The 25310-nt window shown below is 34.5% G+C and overlaps 1 protein-coding gene across 1 annotated transcript in view; it reads right to left on the bottom strand.

The window, feature by feature from the left end:
• The window catches only part of LOC129234247 (ATP-dependent RNA helicase DHX30-like), an 89446-nt gene that overhangs the window by 41808 nt on the left and 22328 nt on the right, over positions 1–25310 (bottom strand). The window contains exons 9-14 of the mRNA XM_054868228.1: positions 23564–23772; positions 16838–16931; positions 13683–13833; positions 13377–13596; positions 11400–11583; positions 8824–9134 (exon numbers count right to left, since the gene is read on the bottom strand). Of these exons, the coding sequence (XP_054724203.1) occupies positions 8824–9134; positions 11400–11583; positions 13377–13596; positions 13683–13833; positions 16838–16931; positions 23564–23772 (1169 nt within the window). The remainder of the gene's footprint in view (positions 1–8823; positions 9135–11399; positions 11584–13376; positions 13597–13682; positions 13834–16837; positions 16932–23563; positions 23773–25310) is intronic.

Genomic DNA, 25310 nt, shown 5'->3' with positions numbered 1-25310 from the left:
ACCTATAACTTTTTCTAATTTGGGGAGGATCCCGGGGCCCCTGGACTCCTTACATATATGCCTTTGTCCTTAACCGATCTTTGACTGTTATTAACGATCCTTTTAAAGTATTGATTATCTTTGCAAACACAGGCCATCCACATTTTATTGATACAACCTATGTTTAAGCAAGAACTTCTTTGCATACAGCATTTTTAGTTTTTTTTTTTCTGGTGCTAAAATTATTAAGCTGCTTGATGGACTTTGGAGCAAGCTACGTAACATTGGCCGTGTGAAAAAGAGTCTTCTCTTAAATCGGTCCCTGCTACTTTTAATGTCTGTCCTTGTGACTTATTAATGGTTATTGCAAAGCAAACTTTAACAGAAAACTGCACTCTTTTAAATTCAAAAGGATAGTCCGCCTGTGATGATGTTCTTAAAAACTTCGTTTCTAGTTTTGAAAAAATGAAAGCAAAAGACAGAAACATTATGATTTGACTTGAGAAAAGCCTCGAAGATCCACGTGAGAAACAAAAACAATATCAAATTTATAGTTTGCTATCGACCAAAAGTTGAGATGAAGTACTGAATAATGATTTGAATGGAGGAAAGCCTTCGAGAATAAGGGATTTGAATTCAATGACAGGTTTTAATTTCGCAGAAATTAAGAGATTTTAATTAATTTCTCCTGAACTAATTGAGATTTCGAAAAATCCTTTCTTAGTGGTTACTTTCGTAATCATGCGGACATGCCTGCCAAATTTCAAGTCTGAAGCTTCAGTGGTTTCGGCTGTGCGTTGATATATATATATATATATATGTTATCTCAGGACATTGATTTTTATATATTAAGATTTTAATTTTTTAAACCAACGATGAGTTTCCATTTTCTTCGTTCGTTGCATCGGTAAAAGGAAAAGGGCGGCCCCACTTATGAAAAACTGGGAAGGGGGAGGGGTGCAGCCCCCCTTAGCGTCAGCCCTGCGGCCGAGCGAATTGAAGTGAAGTGAGATATATGGAATATGATAATTATATTGTAAAGACGTGTGAAGTACCATTGCTGTTATTGAAATGTTGATAAATAAAATAAAGTAATATTTTCCTCCTCATATTTCAAATGTATCTAAAATACAGGGATAGAGAATGGGTTCACCTTCTCGTTTCAGAGTGAGTAACTAGAAGATCAAAGTGTGGACAATCTGAACCTAACAGTAATTTATTCAGAATGGGGGGGGGGGGGCGTAGTCCTAAAATTGCACTTGAGACGATCTTCAGTAATGTTAAAGGAAGAGAAGAGGTTCGGGAATTCTCCCGCGGAAGTTTTGAGAAGAAATTGGAGCTCTAAAGACGTAGTTTTATGCGATCTTTGATTCTTTGTTGCTGTTGAGGCCGATATATGGAACATTTTCCATTTGTCTAGTCTTAAAGATGCCTTCAGGGCTGTCTTTGCATGTGGTAAGGAGATTGCATATGTACGTGGGAGTGCTCCACGAACTTTAAACATGCTATTGTTAAGTTTTTCTAATTACGCTAAGGAGTGGGAGGGGGGGGGGGATTCTGGGGTTCTCCAGGCAAACGTTTCAAAATTGTAGCTATAAAACAGCAGTTTTAGAATATCTTTAGTGATAATAAGGGAGCAAAGATTCGTTGGCTCATCTCCGGAATTTTCAAATTTGTAGTCGAATAAAAATGCATTCCAGACAATCTTTGGCAATATTAAGAGGAAAGAGGTTTGGAAGCGCCCCCGGAAATATTTCGAAATTGAAATTTTAAAAACAGGATTGTAGACAATCATTGGTTTTGTAAAGGGGACCGGCAATTTTTCTAAATTGGAGCTCAAAAAAAGTTATTCCAGTTGAATTTCAATGGCATGAGGGGGAGGAGTTTTCGGTAGCTCTTTTTCGGAAACTGTTTGGAAGTGAAGTCCATAAAACGAAATATAAAACGATCTGTTATGATGTTGGTGAACGGGGAGGAGGCACTCCAACAGAAAAATTTTGAAGTTAGCTTTTAGAATGCAGTTTCTTAGACGATTTTTGTTATGTCAGTGAGAGAAAAGGTTCAAGGACCCTTCTTCGGCAATTTTATGACGCGGAAATTCCAGAAACACAGTTGTAGATGATCTTAACTGATGTTATCGATGGGTTTGGGGCTCTTCCTTGGAATCCTTTCGGAAATGAATCTAAAAAATAGGAAAAACCAAATAGATTTGCTGATCTTATCAAAGGGTTCAAGGGCTCTTCCCAAGAATCTTTTTTGAATTGAATCAATATATATATATATATATATATATATATATATATATATATATATATATATATATATATATATATATATATATATATATATATATATATAAAAGATCTTTAGTGTTATTAGGGAGGTGAGAAGCTTGGAAACTTCTGGAATTTTCCCTATGGGAAGTCCAAAAAACCAAATTTTAGATAATCTTTAATGAAGGGGTGGAAACGTTTCTCCAAGATTTGGGTGGGGGCACTCTCCTGGTAGCTTTTCAAAATTGAAGTTCTAAATACAAATTGTAGTTCATCTTTAATTTCTTAATTTTTCTATACAGACATTTTCAATTTCCAGCCTGATAATTATATCTGCATGAATTTAAAGTTTTTGGTATTCATTCAAAAAAATCATTTAACATTTTGGACTGTTGTGGCCCTTTTCAGGGACACCGTGACCAAAAATCCCCCCCCCCCCAATTCATTTTATTTTAAATATCAAGCCAGCAGAATCTTTTGATAAGTTTTGGTTTACTTTCGTTTTTCACATTCAAACACTTTAGAACTACTGGTGTGATTGTTGGTTATAATATTTTAAATCTCGTTAACTGCAGTTTTATTTATTTTTTCTACTTAGAGCATGCTTCCGCGACCCATGAATTTTCTCCACTTTAGCTGTAATTTTTATGTTAATATTAAAAAAAAAAAAAAAACCCAATGAATACAAGTATGTAAGCGACCCATACGAAGCTACCATGTTTATTTACCTATTGATATTTTTACTAAACCGAAGCTTGAATGAATTTGCACTATGCACTGAATACTTTTTTTTTTGGAGGTCTTCAGTTTGGTTAATTATCATAAAGAACTGTGGATGTTCCTGAACTTTTTCAAAGATTGAATTTTCTTTAAAAAATTTGCAGAAAAAGTACTTTTGCTTACTTGAATTCCATTCGTTACTTTATTATTACTCTTTAAACTATTTGATGCTGAGAACGGTTACTTTCTTTTTTTCCCAACACCAAATTGAACTTGGCTGCCTCCGCCATAAGAAACTGGGGGGAGGGGGTGCATATCCCCTCTCCCTTGGCAAGGGCCATTCTTTGCCATAACTATTGTCCCCTATGAACTAGAGGCAGCAACGCAACACAGTTTTCCAATGGGCCAATGTATTTACTAACACACAGAAAAGTACCTAATTACTCACAGCATGAGTTTAATATTTTTTTTTCCAATTCTGTCACCATAACTTTGCAGCGATTTTCTTAAGTCGTTGAGAAATTTACCGGATTATTATGAAAGTACCATAGATAATTAAATAATCAAGAAAGAAATAAATAAAAGAACATCATAGATTATTTAATACTATTACTGAATTGTAAAATTCAATGTGGCCCAATTGAGGCAGCCCACCGGTCCATCTCCCCCTGCTAATTCTATTTGTTATTGTTTGAATTTAATAATTTTTTAAATGTTTTTTAATTGCTTAAATTTACGGAACGCAGGCCATATCCAGCCCGCGAGCAGATTTATCCCGGTCCATGGGAAGATTACAAATGTGATCATAAAAAGTTTTTTATTTGATAAAAAATATTATTTTAAGTGGTTAAGAAAACTAAGCCCGGAAAATTTCAAAAATCATTTCTGAGCATGGATGTAGAGAGAGCTCCTGGCAACTGAACCTCTGTAGAGGAGAGTCTCCGAACTTCACTTTCATTTCTAAAGACACCAAAAATCGTTTAAATGGCATTTTCAGGGTTTCAATTTCCAAAAATTTCTGGAGGAGACCGTTTACCTGTCCTTTTCCCCTCATTTGGCAAAAAATAGCTTAAAATGGTGCTTTGGGGATTTTAATTTCTAACGACTTCTGAAGAGAGCCACCATCTTTTCTCAAAGGTATCAACCTATATTGCTTAAAATTGCACTGTTGAAGCTTCAATATTAAAAAATTTCTAGAACAGCTCCTCAATTTTGAGACCATTCTTTTGACATCAACAAAGATATCTCGAAATGTGTTTTTAGGACTTCATTCCAAAAAGTTTTCAAAGAGACCATTCTGAATCGTTCTGATTTCTTTAACATCACAAGCGATCAAAGATTATCTAAAATGGCATTTTTAAAACTGTAATTTGTAAGGAAAAAGACTTTGACCTCACCAAAGATAACCTTAAATTGACTACAGTTTTTGAAAAAAAAAAAAAAAAAAAAAAGAGGGGGATAATTCAACCCTTCTTCCTCTTAATTTTACTAACATTACTAAAAAATGAATTTTAGTATGAATTTTGAAAATCTCTTCGGAAGTGTGCTCTGAAATCCCTCCCTTCCCCCCCTTGACCATCTCTAACACCACCAAAGATTGACTAAAAGTGCATTTTTATGACTTCGATTTGGAATATTCGGTGGGATATCACTTGATTAACCTGCATCCATTGCTCTTCTGATTCAAAAAGAACCTAAAGCTTTCAAGGGACATGTAACTTTTGGTATCTATCTTTTCTTCAAACCAATAAATTGCACATAAAGAATTTCTCATGTAGTTAAACACACCAAAAATTTTATAAATTCACTCAATTAAAAAAAAATTAAATGTTAATATAGGAAACTGAAGCAAGAGGGGCAGTGTCAAGATTTTGCATTGCCTGCTAAAAACAAAGATATATGGCAATGGGGGAGGTGGCAGAGTCAGTAGAGTAACTATGGGGTCTAGCGCCCCTGGCGAATTAAAGAAATTGCGCTCCCAACCCCCCAGGGTCTCCCGCATAAGAAGTCACCGAAGGTCATTGTGACCACCAAAAAAAAAATCTTTTTTTTTGGAACATTTTGATTAATTGATTCGACAAACAGGAGGCAGCATTGTATTTTTTTTTCTTGTTTTCTTTTTTAGAATTGTTTTCAATGATGCCAATGTTCCTTCTCAGTAGATGTTATTTATGTATGTGTATATACAGTACTGGCCAGAATGGATGACTCACCACCAAAAAAAATTTTGAAAAAAAAAAAAAAAAAATAGAACCGACTTCAAAATTGCTCTAAAAAGTGAAAAATATTTTTATTCTTTAAACACCATCGATAATACTTTTAAACATAATTTTTGAAGTTGGCGCAAAAACGATCGATAAAATCATTCACAGCCATAACTCAACTACAAGTATAAATTTAACCAGGTCCAGTTTCTTCACTACCAAATGCATTACGCATTGATGACAGCAAGCATATTTGAGTAACGATATAAATGTTTCGTTCCTAAGTTTGGATGATTTTTTGATAAAAATATGAACGAAGCATGGTTACAATGGATTTTACTTTTTGTTTTTGCGCCAACTTCAAAAATTATATTTAAAAGTATTATCGATGGTGTTTAAAGAATAAAATTATTTTTCACTTTTTAGAGCAATTTTGAAGTCGGTTCTATTTTTTTTTTTCAAAATTTTTTTATTTCATTCTTTTTAGGGTAAATGTAGATATTTTAGTAAAAGTAAGAAGTTACCTAGTAAGAAGTGCGGCTCTATATCACTGTATTGCTTTAGAAAAGCCTTTATTCAAAATTATCATTACAATTACTATTAATGTTACTGTTATATGGCACCAAACTTTTATAACAATGAGTTTCATATTGTCGCGTAGATGAAGATAGCGAAGACAAATGTGAAAGCCAAATGAAGCGAATACTCGTTAGTCTCAACTCGAGATCTTTATTCAAAACCACGAATGAACGTTACATCTCCTTATATACAACTTGAAAAAGTGCTGGAACTTTCCAGACTTGGAAAGATACAGAAATTAATAGAACATTCGAGAAAATACGGGAAACAGTAGAAACGAAATTTTAGTAAAATTCACTTTGTCCTAGTCGGGATTTGAACCCGGGTTGCTCGTGTGGGAGGCGAGAATTCTACTACCACTGAGCCACCGTTATCCACGGATGAAAAGAGCGAACTTCGCTACAATATGATTTTGATCATTTAATAGGGAAATTTACTGTTTTTTGCCCATAACTTTTTATCTAAAGAACAAATATGGTCAAACAAAGTAATGGGACCTAAGTGGAGCCATCCTCTATCCATTAAAAAACGAATCATCAAAATCGGTTCACTAGGTGAGACGCTATGAGTGGACAAACAAAAAAAAAAACATACATACGGTATGAACTGATAACCGCCTCCTTTTTGAAGTCGGTTAAAAAGTGTGATATTTATGAATGCACAAGAATAATGGCATTTAACTAAGTATTTATTTTATGGGAATTATATTAATTTTAGTTATATAAGCACAGTATACATAAATAATTGAGAAAGGATTCAGTATTTGGTGTGGATACCTTTTTTTCCAACACAGCTTGGATCCGATGAAGCATGGAAATACATAATTTTCGCAGTAGTCTGGGGTAATTTCTGTGATCCACACTTGTTTTATAATTACTCTAAAGTCCAGGAAGTGGGGTTACGCTCAGCAATGTTGCGCTTTCAAATTATTAAACAGTTATCGATTGGGTTTAGATCCGGGGAATTTCCTGGCCACAAGGCCCAAGGATCTGAAACCCCTTCTTTGCATTCACACATAGTGGAATCAGACACAGTGCTCCATCATGTTGGAAATTTGTGCACTGGTTGATGCTCATAAATGTCGGTAACTTATTGTTTAGCACATTGAGATAAACAGTTCACATTAATTAATTGATATGCCTTCAGGCATGAACCACAATCCACATCTTCCATCTTCCCTTGGCACAAATGGCTCCCCAGATCATGAGTTTTGCAGCATTCTTTACGGTGGGAATAATGCAGCGTTGACAGTCTCTTTTATTGGGAGGTCGTCGTATGTTTCTACAAAATGCATAAAACTGCGATACTCGAGTCTCGTCTGAAAACATCACACGTTTCCATTGCTCCACAGTCCATCCGTGAAACATTTTACAAAATGTCAGTCGGTCAGCAATGTTTTTGGGAGACAATTTAGGTTTCTTAGCAGGCTTGCAGGACTTTAAATTGGCATTGAATAGCCTCCTGCAGATTGTTCTTTGGCTAGGGACATTATCGTCTTTTGGTTAATCAGCTTGGATTGCTTTCGCTGATTTTCTGGGCGGCCAAAATTGTAGAATCATCCATGAGCTTGCTTATGCTTTTGACGACCATTTGGCTTTGAATATCCATAATATGCGGTTGTTTTGAAATTACTTATAGACCTGGAAACTGTCTTTTGTGCCAATTGTAATCTGGCCACAATTTCACGAGTACTATAACTTTTTTTACTCAGAATCTTTATTTGTACATGCATTTCGCGAGAAATTCTTTTCCAGGGCATTTTGATATTGTTTCAAACTTCTGCAAAAATTTGTGCATCAACACATGGCGAACACAACTAATAAAATGCCAAGCAAGAACAACATCACTTTAGCAGTCAAACGAAACAAACATTTGGCGCCAATACGTCACTATAACTGGGAAAAAACAAGTGGAAATTCTGCCCCCCCCCGGCTGCTGCCCCCCTGGCGAGAGCCAACCCCTAGTTACGCTATTGGTGGCAGCTAAAGACCGCATCTTGTTGTGCCTTGGCTTGCCCTTTCCTTCCGTAAATCTTGGCTACACCCATAATACCGAGAGTTCATTCAAAAACGCTCTGATGTGTGTATCACATGACTTCCTTTTACTCCAATTTAATGTCATTTCCCAATTTTAATGTGATTCAATAATTTACTCTCTAAATATCACCAACAGTGGCCAAATTGAAACCAGATTTAAAAAAACAAAAAAAAAATCGCCAAATTTGTCCCCAAGTTGGCGACAAATCAGCAAGTGTCCGACAAATTATAACACCACTTGAGTTTACATCGAAATTAAAAATGATTTCCCCCAAAAAGGGCTAAAAGACCCCTTTAGAAACACCCGAATGCAACCAAAAGGGGAGGTGCACAACTAGACCCCACTAGGAGTCTATGTAACTAATTTCAATATCCGAGGACATACCGTTCTTGAGTTATCCGAGATACATACGCACATACACAGATACATACATGCGTACATACAGACATCACGAGAAAACTTGTTGTAATTAACTCTAGAATCCTCAAAATGGATATTTCGCGTGTCTATACGGTAAGGCACTTATCCACGTGTTGTCGAGTTGAAAAAAGAATTCAACATTCATTTGGGGATGTGCAAAACGGAAATTAAGGTCGATTTTTGAGTGAAATTTTTTTCGCGAATACGATACTTCCTTTTTTGTAAAAGGAAGTAAAAATCGTGGGTAAACAGGGGCGGGGTAACTAAACCATTTGAACTGAAATATTGTTGGCCCACCTTGTCTCCAAAAGTTTGCAATGTGGTCTTTGAATTGAAAAGGTTGGAGACACCTGGCTTAAACCATTGTTTTTCTTATCTTTCTAGACACCACTGAGGATCTCTTGTTGGCATATTTATTAGTTTTTGAGTTACTTTAACTAAAAATTTTTATTTAAATATTTTAGCTGACCTTTGCTCACAGTTACACAGGTGACAATCTGATAGTTTTCTACAAATGGAATTCCGGTTCAGTTTGAACAAAAGTGTTTTAACACAGATGAATTGAAATAAATTATTTTATTTACAATATTACACAAAACGTTCATTCTCACCTTTTCTCTGATACTAGAGTGTTGTTTATGAATTTGTAGCTTTCACCCTTGGTGAAAGGAACTTGAGGCGTTTCTAAAATCTCTTTTAACACTGGATGAAATGTTGTTCTAAAACTGGATAACATTTGCTCATATTCAGCAACGTTATTATTTTTCAGACTCTGTAAATATATCTCGAATATTTCATGAAGTTGTTTCTGAAAGTTTATTAAAATGTTGGCTTCTCGTTTTGAACATGAAAAAGTCAATTTCTTGAAATGGTCTATAGAAAAAGTGACTAAATCGTCTGATGTATCATCAGTGTTCGATGGCTGAAATAAAAAAAAAGATTAAATGTAGAAAAATTTAAATTTGAATAATAATAGTTCAGTTGATTCAAAATTGTAAGAAATGAAATGTTTTAAAAATTAATATGCATTAAAAAGTGGAATTAAAGAATACACAAATGGTTGGGGATAGATAAACCCCCACCACTTTATTTGTACTTTTCTCCTTTACACCCATTCAACCCTTGTTCAGTGCAGCTCATTTGAGTCTTCTGAGTGGATCAAAACTGTTTAGAACAAATGCAATTCATATAAGGGCCCACCACTGTATTTTATTCTATAAGGCAGTGATGTTTTACAAATATTGGTTAATTGGTAGCTTATTTATTATTTACAGTCAATGCATCATGTTTAATCATCTAGTAAATATGTTAAGATTAACCCTTGCTTATGGCTCAGTTTTTATACAGCAGACCCTCGTTTTACGCAGGGGTTACGTTCCTCGGAAATGGTGCTAAATCAAAACCGCAGGGCATATTTTAAGGAAATTTGACTGTGTGGGCAATTTCCAACTTCCTTGGATTGGCGGGGGGGGGGGGGGGATTGTAAATGCACAGTTTATGTTAGTTGAATAATCGTTAGTTGAATTAACCATTTGAATCTAGTTTCTTTTTCTTAGGTTCACCAAAAAATGCATCTTTAATATAAATTTGTAAATGCACAATGGGGGGGATTGTAAATGCACAGTTTATGTTAGTTGAATAATCGTTAGTTGAATTAACCATTTGAATCTAGTTTCTTTTTCTTAGGTTCACCAAAAAATGCATCTTTAATAGAAATTTGTAAATGCACAATGGGGGGGATTGTAAATGCACAGTTTATGTTAGTTGAATAATCGTTAGTTGAATTAACCATTTGAATCTAGTTTCTTTTTCTTAGGTTCACCAAAAAATGCATCTTTAATAGAAATTTGCTGCTGTGATTTTCTTTTAGCACTCATACTTGCATACTCGATCGAATGCAACTGCAACACAGAATGTAATAGAGAGCGCAAAAACCAATGCCTCAAATGACCACACACTACAAGCTTTGTACAGGACACATGGGGCCGATTTCACCTAAAAAAATGGCTATGGAAGATTACATGAGGTCAATCCACAAAACTTGGTTTACGTGTTACGTGCTGCCATCTATGAGTTTTGGAGTGCAAGACATCGTTGTTTAATAGTTTTATTTATATAAAAAACTTTTGCTTGTGGGAACAGTTAGGGGTAACGCTTCCATTTTTTTACAGAAAAATAAAAAATATATAGAAACACATAACCGATGGAAAAATTTAGGAAAATGTAGGTGGGCAATTTTATCTGACTGTGGGGCCGATTTTATTTGACTGTGTCTGCAATTGTCCAAAAAAAAACCCCCATTAAAATATGCCCTGCAAAACCGCGTAAATTAAGACTCAATATTAGTGTTAAAATATCGGTTACAGGTTCCGTAGATAAAAAAAAAACTTCATTCTGGTGATGATCAATTCTATAAAAAGTTTAATGTGTACTTATAACGATGTCCATGCACAACATGCATAAAGAAAACATAAATTAATTCAGTATTCATGGAAACGAGCTGGCTATGATAGCCTTTTAGCAGTAAAATTTTTTTCTCTATAGTTCTTTGCAGAACATTTACCCATCCATTATCATTTCCATGATAGAATCTTCTTTCCATGATTGAATCTTTCTTCACTAACAAATCAGAAAGATCATTTCTATTGTCAAGGGAATGGCTCAAAATTTTCAATGGGAACGTTTTTGGTTGTGCGTCACCGAAGTCAGTATCCTCATTGGTTTTTTGTCCTCTTTTGTCACTCCCAAAAGCTCTTCTGCCAGTGAGTTCTGAACTGTGTGAGTTTAATAACTTCACTTCTGGAAAGAGCTCTGGAACCCATCGCATAAAATGTCTCCAGTGGCCCAAGCTCCATTATTGGCACGCCAAAATGCAATCTATTATGTGTCATCTGCAATCTTTGAGAGTTTGGATCTTGAAAGAGGGGAAAATTTGATTATCATTTTCATTGGTGCATCCACGTAAAATAAAATAAATAAAGGTGTCAAATCTTAAACCCGGTATTATCAAAAACGAGTAAAATAAACCCGCATAAAACGAGAGCCTACTGTAATCTGGATTTACACAATTCAAAAAAAACTTTTGCTTTTTCAGCTGTTCAGAATCATAGCATAAAAAGTTTTATGTAATATAATTGGATTAAACTAATCTTTTAAGATTAAGAAAAAATAATACAGCATCTCTTACCTGTATTAACTCTTTGCCCGCAAAGAGAGCCAGGCATATCCCAGGCACAGATGAAACAGCAGGAGTCATTATCATCCTACGAGCATCAGATTTCAAAGCGTGAAAATATATGAACCAAGGACTGGGCAGCTCACATTCCTTAGATGCCACAGATTCCCTTTGAATGTGCCCTCTTTGTCCGTTTCTGAATGAGCAGCGAAAAGCCAAAATATTATGAAAAAGTTTTTATGATGAAATAAAACTTTATTATCAAATTGATAAAAACAGCAAAAAAAAAGTTACTACTCTCCCTGCCACACACATGCACATGATAACAGATTCTTTTTAAAAATACCAAGTACTTTTCATAATGCACTCAAAAGGACAAAATGACTTTTCTGGATCAGAAAGGACAATTCAACAATTCCCGTAGTTTTTGAAAATTCCAAGAAAATGACACCAGAAACGAAGAAAAGTGCGGCTCAAGTTATGTAGAGAATTTATTATTATTATCTACCTTTCAATCCTAACTTTGAGTGTTGAAACATGCATATTTTTCTTATTGGGAAAGTTTGGTTTGAAATGACTTGTGCTGCACTTTTCTTCACTTGTGGTGTCATTTTCTTGGAATTTTCGAAAACTACAGGAATTCTTAAATTGTCCTTCCTGACCCTGAAAAGTTATTTTGTCCTTTTGAGTGCATTATGAAAAGTGCTTGGTATTTTAAAAAAAATCTGTTAATTTCTTCTTTTTAGTGTAAATGTATTTCAGAAATAGAATAATTTTACCCTTACGAAACTTCACCTTATTTTTTCATATAAATCCTCGGTACTGAAAGGGAAAAAACCTATATACATATCTAAAACTTTAAGCACTTGGCATTAAAATTTAATCCTTATTCCTCTTTAGAAGTTATGCTTGCTAATTTCATGCTTGCTTCAGAGAAGCTTTGATTTAAAATTTTCTTTATGATTGCTTTTAACATTACGGTTGCAAGGCAACAAAATTTGTAACAATGGGTTTTATATTTAAACATTTAATAGGTAAATTTTACACGAAATTTGCTGTTTTGCATCCTAACTGAAATAATTATTTTATTTCAGAATTTTAATTTTTCAGTGCTAAGTTGTACCTTAAAATTAAGTAAATCATTTAGTGAAATCCCGAAGACTCTAAGTGTCAGAGATTTTAGCAAAACCAGGCCTCAGATTTCTCTGTGACAATCAGGCCAAGTATAATAAAAGTGCTTAAAAAAAGGCTCCATTTAAACAGTTTTATTAATACTTGCACCTTTTAAATTTTTAACATACAATAAAACCTCATTAATTCGGACTAGTAGGAGATACAGGTTGTCCAAATTAATGAAAGGGGGAGAAGGGGGGGGGAGAATTCACCATGCATGTGGAAGAGCAAACGATAGGATTTAAAAGCAGAAAGTTGCCGCAAAATGTGGAGAGGTTGGCAGGTCTGTATATTGATTGTATAAATCTACCTACATCAAAATTGCAGTAATCTTTACTGATAATAAAGCTGAAAGTCTCTCTGTCCAGATCTCTGTCTGTCTGTCAGGATCTCTATGACGCGCTCATAGCGCCTAGACCATTCCGCCGATTTTCATCAAATTTGGCACAGAATTAGTTTGTAGCATGGAGGTGTACACCTCCAAGCGATTTTTCGAAAATTCGACGTGGTTCTTTTTCTATTCCAATTTTAAGAACAAAATTATCATAAGATGGACGAGTAAATTACAAAATTATCATAACATGGAACCGTAACATGGGCACAAGCCAATTGGCGAGATGCGAAATTATCATAACGTGGAAGCGTAACATGGGAACAAGCCAATTGGCGAGAAAATTCACCATGCATTATTTGTAAATATACAGGCAAACCAAAAGACCTTTCAATTTTTCTATAGCGAGCAAAGTCATGCGGGTGCCCCTAGTGAAAAATATAAAGCTATGGGAAAAAATATCTTTAACAGAAATATTTACTTACAGAAGGGAATAAGAAATGCTATCTTTGTTCAACCGCCCATGTGAAATATCTCCTTCAATTATTTTCATAATATTAGGATAAAACGCCGCAGTAAGTGCAGCCAAAATGCTGGGAATGTGTGAGCTGTTCCTGTTGCATTCATCTGATGGGTCAGAAAACGCATCGAGACTGTTAATGGCTCCCACAGTGAAAAGGTTCTCAGCAAACAAACTCTTGAGCTCTGAAAATATAATAAATTTGTACGTATATAAGCATAAGCAAACAAGAACAGCTTACTGTTGATTAAAAAAAAAATCAAAAGTATACCTTTAACAAAATTTAGACTTATTTCATCCAGCAAGTTGTTCTTCATGTACTCTGCAACGTCTGACTCATCGTTTATTTTTTCCCAATCTGCGAAAATTCTGGCAAGTGCTAAGTGATCACTGAACAGATAATTATCATTTTGTGTTTTTACCTAAAAGAAATAAATAAACTTAATAGCTCACAAAATGTTCCTGTAAAGTTAGGGAAATCACTTAGTAAATGCATGCACGTATATTGTTAGGCACCACAGAAAGAATGAATTCAAAAACTCCAAAATAAAATTCTCACAAGGAACAGCAAAATTTCATTTCCAAAAATTTTGCTGTTTCATCATTCAGTGTAGGGCAATGTTGCGATTAGTTATAAAATTTATACAAAGCATCAATGGCAGTACAGTGAAGCTTGTGTAAGTTAATCAAATCACACTCCATGATCGCCCTTACCTACCATTATTTGCGGTTAAACTGGTTGGATGCGGCCCAGAAGACAGTTCTGTTTTTTTGATCCAGACCAGAAACTGAACAATCCCTGGTCCGGCACCCCCACAGGTATCGATTCACTTCGAGGATTTTGTGATGAGAACAGATTTAACATGCCTCAGACACCATAAACAAACACAGAGGATCTTCGACAGGCTGGGATCGAACCCAGGACACTTGGGTTAGGAGTCTGACACCCTACCAATCAGGCCACCACTGCCTAAGTTGACCACTTGCGGTGCAGTACTTTAGTGGTCCACTTACAGAGGTTAAATTATACGATATAGGCAGAGCTGCCAACTGCTACGAAAAGATCGTAGTTTTTACGAATCACAGCTTTAAACTGCGACGCTACGAAAACGGGTCCAAAAACTACGATTTTCTTTTTTTTTTCTTTTTAACTAAAAAAAAAAGCAAATTGAACTTCTACATGTGTGCCGACGGCCTCTTGCAACAAGCATTGCTCTTCGAAAGTTGCATGATGTAAAAAAGGATCGGTTTCTAGATAGCGACGCTGATCCAGTCAATGAATCTTCAGCCAAAAAGGGCGAAAAACTGCCAAAAATTCCATGAAGAATAAAAATTTTTTTATTCCGTTTTAATAATTTCTGTATCATATTTGAAATTTGTTAAGTACAGTAAAACCCCTCCGAATGGACATCCCTCTTATGCGGACAATTTTTAATGCCACAGTTCCAATGCAAATAACTTTATTAAACCCCTGTCCTGCGGACACCTCTCTATTGCGGACAAAAAAAATTGTCCCGTAAGTGTCCGCATAAGAGGGATTTTACTGTATCTTTTTTTTTAAATATTGTTGACAATTCATCACTGTTTAAATCTGCGGCAGCGGCAACGCCCCCCCCCCCCAGGGCCCGATTAAGACATCGAGGGGGCCCTAGGCCAAACACTTTTTCCGTGGCCCCCTGTAGGCAGACCTTACAGTTTTATCCATTAATTAAAACAATTTAAGTAATTAGCTAAAACAATTTTTATATATGAATATAGGAACCATTATCTGGCACAATATAAGGTATCAACTTTTCTCAAAAATTTTTTGTACTTAAAAGATAGTGATTTGTACATGTTGTGGGCATGACTGTACGGTCACACCTGCAACATATACAAATCATATTTTTTCAAATGCAAAAAAAAAAAAAAAAAAGAAAAAACACCAACATTTTATATTATTATAAATCGGTTCCTTATATTCAAGTATATGAAAATTAGGATACAGGAGAGCAACAGAAGAAATAAACTTTTGTACAAAATTAAGGAGCAGAACACCATATAGGCATGTGCAAAGCTGGAGAAACAGCGTTATCAATGTACTAGGAGGTTTAAATTATGCTGAGAAAGGCTCCCATACTTGCTTGAGCAAAGAAATTTTTCAAAAATTGAGAGCAAAAAAGCATTTTTTAAGCGTATGTATGCAGCCGTGGTAAGAACAAAAGTCGTATCTGCTCTTTTTTTGTCGAAATTGAGTTATGGTCACCAGGTGGTTCTTTGTCACATATTTCACCGAAATACGATGTTTTATGGTCATTTGAGGCAGTGAGAAGCAAAGGGATGTAAGTGGATATTTTCAAGTTTCGAGTAAAACAACTATAAAGATAACACATGAAATACACCATTTTTGCTTTAGCCCTGGCTAATGGGCGGTAATTTACTGAATATAAAGATAACATTCTACGTAGATTTTCATTGAAATTTTTTTCTAAATCATGCTGCATAGCAGCAACTACCAGGGCTACTAGTACTATCTCTTGCCCCAAGACAGAGGAGGGGTTCGCCTACCATGTGTACTGGTTGTCTCCAAATGTTTAATTTTGCCACTTGCATCCCTTTGCTTCTCACTGCCTCATTTGTCAATGTAAAATATTTTCAATAAGTTACCGCCCAATAGCCAGGGCTAAGGCTGAAATACATGAAATACACCGCCAGCTCAGTCATTTCCAGCCGAGGACTGCAGTTTCGTGCTTATTAGCACTCATCAGCCCGGCATAGGAAAGTGACTGAGCTGGAGGTGGAAAACCTCTTAAAGAAGCCAAGAGTGCCAAACAAACTGGTAGATAATACCTGTACTGGTAGCAAATTGCCTTCAATATTCGAGTTGAACCGAACCATTGTTTCGGTCACTCGTCTGGCCAGTGATAATTCTAGATTAGCTACCAGTTTGCTTGGCACTCTTGGCTTCCTTAAGACGTTTTCCATCTCCAGCTCAGTCACTCCTATGCCGGGCTGATGAGTGCTAATAAGCATGAAACTGCAGTCTTCGGCTGGAATTGACTGAGCTGGTGGTGTATTTCATGTAATGTAAAATGTTGTTTTAGTTTTATTTTTTTTAATGGTGCATTTGAATCAATTACATGGAGGCACACAACTTCAAACGTAAGTTTCTCCTTTTGAACTCGATTGCAGATACGATTTTCGTGCTTAGCACGGCAATATGAGAGATATGAACTTGATGAACCTAAAAACGTAAAATGTTAGCTATTTTCATATCAACACTCATTTTTATGTGCTAATGAGGAGTACGACGATAACCCTGGTGTGTTCGCCAATGCAGAACATATCAAGCTTGTACAGTTTTGTAGTTTAATTTCAATCTAAACTGTGAAATATAGTTTGAACTTTAAAAACTATTTAGTGCATTAGTACTGTATGCTTACATACTTCTTTAATTATAGATTTATCTTCGACGTTATTCAGAAAAGGTTCTTTCCCTAATGTAAGCATGGCACAAATTGTCAAGACAGGATCCAAACATCTGTAAAAAAAAATAATAAAAATAAAAATAAAGGAAGCAGAGACCTTTGAAGAAAAGTTATTAAACTAATATGAGTGTGGATATTAATGAACCAATATTCCCATAATCATTTAAATATTTAAATCACCAAAACAATTTCCATCATTTTAAATAAATAATAAATAATTTTCGACTTTTTTTTTTACAAGGAAAATATATTGTCTCTCATAAACCCCAAAGCAGAATACTACTAAATTTACGACGTACGTCGCAGAAAAGATGTCTGAGCTGCAGAACAATTCTCTGTTCAAATGTGATGGACAACTCAGACAAATTTTCTGCAGAAACTGCAGATTTTTTGTAAATATCTTCCATAACTCAAGATAACATTTTGACCGAATTCTGCAGGTTTCTTTAAATTAGAAAAAAATCTAAATTTCTCAGAAATTACGATAATTCGGCAGAACGCTCGCGTAAAATATTGAATTCGATAAGTCATATGCAATGCAAGTACTTTGAACTAAAAGAAATCTGTAGAATTTGTGCAAAGTTCTATCTTGAGTTGGAAGATATTTGTCAAAAATCGGCAGTTTCTGCAGATATTTTATACTATTTCATATTCTGAATTGTTTTATTATTTGCTACCCTAACTCAACTCATTTTATTTATTATTTTAGTAATTTATTTATTTATTAACATTATTTTAATTTCTCCTTCTTGTTATGTAAAATTTAGCCAAAAAAAAAAAAAAAAAAAAAAAACGTGGTTTAACACCCAGGTTCAAATATTTATAAAATTTTGTATCTGTGCTCTTTCTATGCATTTTAGAAAGCATATAAAAATTTTTTGGAGAATCTCAATCGGTTTAGGTTCAACAGAAATGCATAACAACAGTGAAGTTTAAAAAACCTCATGTATGAAACGATTTTGATTTAGGGCTCCCGATTTGTGGAAAAGGTCACGTTGCTTGCTTGTGTATTACAATGCTTGAAGTACTTGCAGAAAAATTTAGTCAAATGATTTTAAATTGCAGAACATTGTCAAGTATTCTGCTTTGGGGCTCATAAAACATATTACTGAGTTTAATCAAACTATGCAAAGTAATTTCACACCTACACAAAAAAAGCATATAATTACAAATAATATCTGTGCTGACTAGTTTCATGGAAAAAATGAGAACAAAAACATTCAGATATGAAGTGAAAATTTCACAGAGAATGCTTCTTTAAAGCTTCAAAATTCTAATATGAGCTAAGTGTTATTTTTGTAGATTTAAATAATTTTTAGGAAGGTTAATTGAAATAAAGGGAGCACAGAGAGTTGAAAGGAATCTGATTGGAAAATAATTTTCCCCCTTTCGATCTAAATAAGCATACAGCAAGGTCAACACCAGAATTCTTTTTTTCGGAGAGTGTTCCATATCAGAAATGTGTTAGAGAAATTATGTAAAGGAGGATTTACATAGTGGCAATTGCCAAGAGCCCTCATGAATAGGCTTGCCAGACGTCCTGGTTTTCAGACAAACCCCTGGTGTCCTGACCGGTTTACTCCCGGGAAAAGATAAAGGGCCATTCTACGAAACGGTAATTTTTCCCCGCACGTGACGCCTCATATATTTCATAAAAAATAATAATTTAAAAGGATGATCAACAAAATTTTGTTGCTTAAGAAATCACAAACCCATGTGCGTCACTTCTTAAGCAAAAACTTTCTCCAAAAATTATTTTTTTTTATGAAATGTAAGAACTGTCGAGTGTGGGACAAAAAGACCATTTTCAATGGAATGGGCAAAAACATTTTTTTTTTCACTTGTTTAAATAATTATTTCTAATCTAACGAGATATGTTTCCTCTACATTGGAACCATAGCTTTCAAAACCTGCAATTTGTTTCGTCATTGCTGTATTAATAGGGGAATTAGCTTATTCATAAGCAAGTGACCAGAGGTTGACTTTGGATGTCCCGCACGTGATGCATGTAAATAAATTTTATTTTAAATAACAAAATTGTTTAATAAAAATATAATTGTGTCAGGAGTATCTTTGCATCAAATCTAAAGATTAAAAAAAATGGCTTACCCCTGTTTCACTAAAATATTAAGAGATATGGCGAAATGTTAATGAAAATTAAGCATATTTTTGTCCCGCACGTGACAGTGGAATGGCCCTAAATTTGATTACAGATCACCAACAAAGTCTAGAAATAATTAACTGGGAAGGGTTAATTAGGATAATTATTTTGTATTTCATAACATTGACTTAAAAAATTGGAATCGGAATAGTTTGTGAGGATTTTTACTACACAATTGAAATCAAGAAAGACTTTATAAAAAGAGTCCTTGGCCAATGAAACGCCACGGTAATCTATATACTGCTCAATTTTTATTTCTTCACTAATAACTAGTGGCACCCGCACAGCTTTGCCCGTAGTGGAACATTAAAAGGTCTTTTGGTTCGCCTGTACATTTACAAATAATGTATGGTGAATTTTTCGCCTAATTGACTTGCCCATGTTACGTTTCCACGTTTTGATAACTTGGTCATTTACTTGTCCATCTTATGATGATTTTGCTCGGTGAAATGTTCTTAAAATTAGAATAGAAAAAGAACAAAATCGAATTTTTGAAAAATCGCTTTGAGGTGCACACCTCCATGCTACAAACTAATTTTGTGCCAAGTTTCATGAAAATCGGCCAAACGGTCTAGGCGCTATGCACGTCACAGAGATCCAGACACAGAGACTTTCAGCTTTATCATTAGTAAAGATAAAGCTGAAAGTCTCTCTGTCTGGATATCTTGATTTCTGTCTGTCTGTCTGTGACGCGCGTATTGCCTAGACTGTTTGGCCGATTTTTATGAAATTTGGCACAAAATTAGTTTGTAGCATGGGGGTGTGCACCTTGAAGCGATTTTTTGAAATTCGATTTTGTTCTTTTCTATTCCAATTTTAATAACATTTTCCCAAGCAAAATCATCATAAGATGGACGAGTAAATGACCAAGTTATCACAATGTGGAACCGTAACATGGGCAAGCCAGTTGGCGAGAAATTCACTATTCATTATTAGTAAATATACAGGCGAACCAAAAGACCTTTTAATTTTCTACTACGGGCAAAGCTGTGCGGGTACCACTAGTACTAAATATTTCTTCTTACTAGTATCAACATGCAAGAAGTAAAAAAATTTTTTTTGTCAGCTTGTGTCATTTTGTATTTATTACCCTTGTTTTAGGTTCATAATTAGTAACCATTTAGCATTTACTCATAGCATTGAGAATGAACTGCCCCATAAAATACTCTAAAAGCCAGTCAGGGGTGCATACCCTTTTGAATACTCATGGGGGGGGGGGAGAGCATTGTGGTGTCCCGGCTGAACATTTCAGAAATCTGGCAAGCCTACTCATGAACACAGGGGCTCTGAAAGGATTTTAAAAATGAAGAGGATAAATATTTTACATAGTTCTGTGATAGACCAAGGGTGCTCTAAAAATGCATTGCAACGTGCCCCCAAACCATCCATCCATTACTGAGTGTATAAGGGTGTCAATAACTTCCTGAAGTAGTTATGTATAATTTGCAGAGGGGGGGGCTCCAGATCCATACTGTTTGACCGCAGATTGCATGTAATTTGGCAATTTGCCAATCAAAGACTATTCCATCTGAATTAATATAGCAGGGGAAAAGGGAAAATAACGATGGGATTTTGATGCACACGTTTTATTATATCACTAGTACCTTATTCATTTATTGCATTCTCAAACATAAAATAAGGGAAAACAATAACAGTTACCATGGCAACAACAAAATGAAAATAAAATATTTTCATTTCGTTCAGGAACGCAAAAGCAAAATCGTAAGCTCAAAACTTTGTTGTGAATAAGTAAATCAATTAATTTTTACTGTGAGAATATAGATCGAATATACTTTAGTTTTAAAAAATTTTGCTGAGAGCAAATTTTCATTTTTACAAAACTAAGGCTAAATAATAGAGAGGCAAAAGTGCACATCTGTAACAAACCAACACCCCTATAAACTATTAGATGCGTCCATTGCCACCTATAAACTGGATATTAACCTTTCCATGTAATCGATGGTCAGACAGTACTTAAAATCCTCCACCCAACTGGACACATGCTTGGCATCAGGCCCGTGTCCAGATTTTCATAAAGGGAGGGGTTTTAATCTTACCAGTAGGGGGGGGAGAATTCAACTCCCTAACAGCTTTTTGTTTTACGACAAATTGCCGATCCCAGTATGGCGTTTATTCACATGTAAGGACTGCTGTATTCTTGAAGGATACCTCTAGCTGTACAAGTTACCAAAGTATTCCTTCGTTTCACAGATTCGCTTTAATCAAACTTTGCTTGCTTCTTTTTAATTAAATCTGTTTACTATGTAGTATATTGCAATGAGTACTAAAAACTCTTCACAAATTCTTTTATAATGTAGAATGTATATCAGGTTGTTATGTACTGAAATAATGCTTAATAAACTAAACAAGAAAGAGCTCTTTGCAGATGCAAATTACATAGCCAAGCACAATCACTAATGCATCTTCATAGATGTAACATATGCCAAATTCACCATAAGCTCCTTACAATAAGCACTATTCTTTCTTTGCATTGGTAGATCATTCAGCGGTTCGTCCACCATACTTTTTCCGAAATATTACATCAGTTTGTAAGGCTTTAGCAGTTGTAAATCGCAGAAAACTTCAGAGAGAAAAATTGAAATGAAATAAAAACGCTGAACGCAAACTTTCTCATTAAAGTAAATTTAAGTCAAATATACATTTTCTTCATTTTGCTTATTTTTTCCCCAAGGGAGGGGTTTAACCACTAAAACCCTCCCCTTGGACACGGCGCTGCTTGGCATACAGTAGTTGCAAACAGCGATCAAACAAAATTTTGGTTCTTACTACTCTCATATGTACTTGATTTTCAATAAATAATTGATTTTTTTTTTTTTTCAATACATATAAAAACCAACTTACACAAATACAAAAGTCACGACCAGCAACAGGCCATCCTAGTCAATTTATCCCAACAAAAAGCAAGACCTCTTAAAACTATTCACTTTATTGCAAACAAAGCTATGGGAGGCAACAAATAATATTGTTCAGCTTTTCTCCAAGCTAAAATTAATCTCACACAAAAAATGGAGGAAGAAATTTCTTTTTGAAAGAAATTAATTTTTACTTCAAACGCTTATAACTTTTTTTGTAGTCATATTTCAATGTCCGCAGCTTTAGTCCTTGCCGATATTTTTGAAATGAATGTTTTTTATAGGCTTTCCAATGGTACAAAGATAAAAAAAAATCGGACCATTTCTTGGCATAGACGTATGTTCAAGTGGACGTAAAATTGGGTTTTTAATTAATGTCTCTGTTAATTAGTATCCTAAGTGGTTGAGGCTGGAATATTAGTGACCCTTGTAAAATTTCCATTTTTTAAATACCTGGTTCGACCTTGAAGTCCAGCCCATTCTTGAGAATTTTGCATATAAGTGCGCAACGTTCCCCATCCTGTTTCACCCAATTAAAATTGAAATTTCTAAAAATCCTTTCTTAACACACGCTTACGTTATAAAATAAACCTCTGTTCCAAATTTCAGTTTTCTAACCTCAGTAGTTTCGGTTGTGCATTGATTGTCAGTCAAAACAAGCTACTTTATATATACAGATAATAATGTTCTTATGTACTGTAAATAGAATGTACATGATTTATGTTAATGTTGTTATTGTTTTTTGCATTTTCAAAGATGACTTTTTAGACCTCCATTAACGACCACAACCTCCATTAATGACCACTTTTTGGAGGAACAGAGAGTGGTCACGCCATAGAAGTTTCACTGTAGCTGAATTTAAGGACCTTTGAGGACAAATTGTTCAAAAAATATATATATATTAATTTGAATTTTTGGCATCTTGAATTCAAATTATGTTTTTCGCAATCATGAGCGTGTGTGTGTATGAATGCGTGTGTGTTTGTGTAAGTGCATGTATGTAGGTGTGTGTATATGTGTGTATGTATGCATGTGTGTGCATGTTGTGTATGCAGTGCTGTGTGTGTAAGCGCGTGTGTGTAGGCGTCTGGTTCGTGTGTGTGTGTATGTAGGCACTTATTGCTCAAAAAAAAAAAAAAAAACAGAAAAGAAAAGAAAGAGAAAAAAAAAAAAGAAGAAAGAGAAAAGAAAAAAAATGCAGAAAGATGAAATAAATTTAGATAAATAATTATCCACGGAAGTCGCAGGTTACCTGAGAAAGGCAGCATAAATAAGTGCAGTGTTTGTGACTGTGTGCTTGCATGAGTGTGTATGTGTGTGTGTCTGTGCGCAGGCATGAGTGTGTGTATGCGTGTGTGTGTAGTATATGGACGCAACCCGTTTACGACTTTCGCTATAGGAGTAGCATCGTGAGGAGCCGGTCGAAGGTGGTGCTGCAGAGGGTGCTGGCGGGAAAATAAAATGATAGGAATTCAAAACAGTCAAGTGAGAACAATAAGCAATCGTGATTGCTCCAAAAAAAAAAAAAAAAAAAAAAAAAAAACAGAAAAGAAAAGAAAGAGAAAAAAAAAGAAGAAAGAAAAAGGAAAAAAAAATGCAGAAAGATGAAATAAATTTAGATAAATAATTATCCACAGAAGTGGCAGGTTACCTGAGGAAGGCGGCATAAATAAGTGCAACAGACAATCGTGGATGAGTGCCGAAATTTACTATAATTTTTCCTAGTGGGGCTAGATTTTCTTCGTCATCTAATATGGATGAAAGTTGAAGTTCGCTGATTCCAGCTTGGAGGGCTGATTTAGAAGGTGGTTGTAAAGCCATAGAAAGGAAATCTTCTGCTTTAGTATCTGGACAGTATAGCTAATAAAAAACAAAAGAAAAAATAATTAATTTGGTTCTCACAAGTTACAATTTTTGCAATCAAAGATTGCAAAAAATGTTTTTTTTTTTTAAATAAATGTTTCAAACATCTTTGAATTTCCATATTCTATAATTGTTCCATGTTTTTGAATGTGATAGTTTTGAATAAGTTTTAGAGCATTTTCACAGTTACTATCATTAAAAAAAGCATACTAACAAATCAAAATGGTTTTAAATTATACCAATCATTGGGGGGGGGGGGGGGGGAAACTATGCAGCAAGAAATATGTGTAATTGTAATATTGAAAAAAAAAACATATTCTTTAAAAAATGAATAAAATCCATATTTGGATAAGGACATCAGTCCTTAAATATCTCTTATTGAATAAGGTTAACATGTTTCAAAAAATGTTAAGGATCCCTCAAAAAATTTCTATAATAACAAAGGAAGAAGAAAATAAATCATTTTTTGAATAAGGAAAACTTTCGAAATAATGTCAGAAGTCTTTATAAACCACCCATCGGAAAAGTTATTGTTTATAATTCTAAGAAAATTACTTATTATGCATATCAATGAAAGCTGACAATGATTTTTCCCAAAAGAAACTCAAGAGTTGAACATATATTAAATATTCAGATATTATGCAGCTTATTCAATGAAAAAAAGCTATCTTTCAAATGCAAAAAGTAATAACAAAATACAAATTACGTTCGGCTAAATGTATCAAATAATATACAGTTAACTTTTAGAAAAGGAATGTCAACCAAAAAGGCAGAAATCCTTGTTTTTGCAGAAAAGTAGCAAGTCTGAATATTACTTTTAAACCCCTGTCATTAAAATAAAATATTACGTGGTTAAATCACATAAATGTGCAGAGAACTGCATACAACAGCTTTTGTAGGATATCTTTTCATAAATAATCGTCTCTTTTGCATTGAAAAAGGGGTTTCCTGTAACCCTGTATACATTTCTGTGCAAACTTGGGCGATTTAAAAAACGTAGTATTTTATTTTACTTCTATGCACAAAGGTATTTCTTTATTTCTTACTTCCTGTCATTAAGTCTCTAAGCTATTGTTTTTTCATTAACAGTTGGATAAACTTCAAGTCATAGAGGAGGAATTACCTAATATCAATGCAATTAATTTCACAAAGAAAAACTGAATGTAGGGTAGACTGACCAGTGAACGGCTTATTTCTTTATTAAAAAAAATAAGATTTCAAAAGTTTTTTTCTTTAACAACAGCAGCTGTCCTCTATACAACTTCGAAAGGTAAACAATTACAAAATGCTTTGTTCATCCATGGACCATTCGTTTAAATTTAGTTTATTTTTCTACATTTCAACACGTTATCCTCTGTAAAGTAACAGCTCTCTAGTGTCGCATTATGTTTTATTGTATTGTTATAAAGCTTTTATGCATTGTTTTCAACTTTATTACATATATTGATGTTAAATTATCAGAATTTTGTCGAAATTGTAACAGATAATAATGTAATTTTTTACATATTTAAATGAAGTTCCTCAGAGACCTACTT

This window comes from Uloborus diversus, chromosome 1 (genome assembly GCF_026930045.1).
Source record: "Uloborus diversus isolate 005 chromosome 1, Udiv.v.3.1, whole genome shotgun sequence".
Taxonomy (NCBI): domain Eukaryota; kingdom Metazoa; phylum Arthropoda; class Arachnida; order Araneae; family Uloboridae; genus Uloborus; species Uloborus diversus.
Note: the sequence above shows the minus strand (reverse complement) of the source record. Positions and strands in the feature narration are given on the sequence as shown.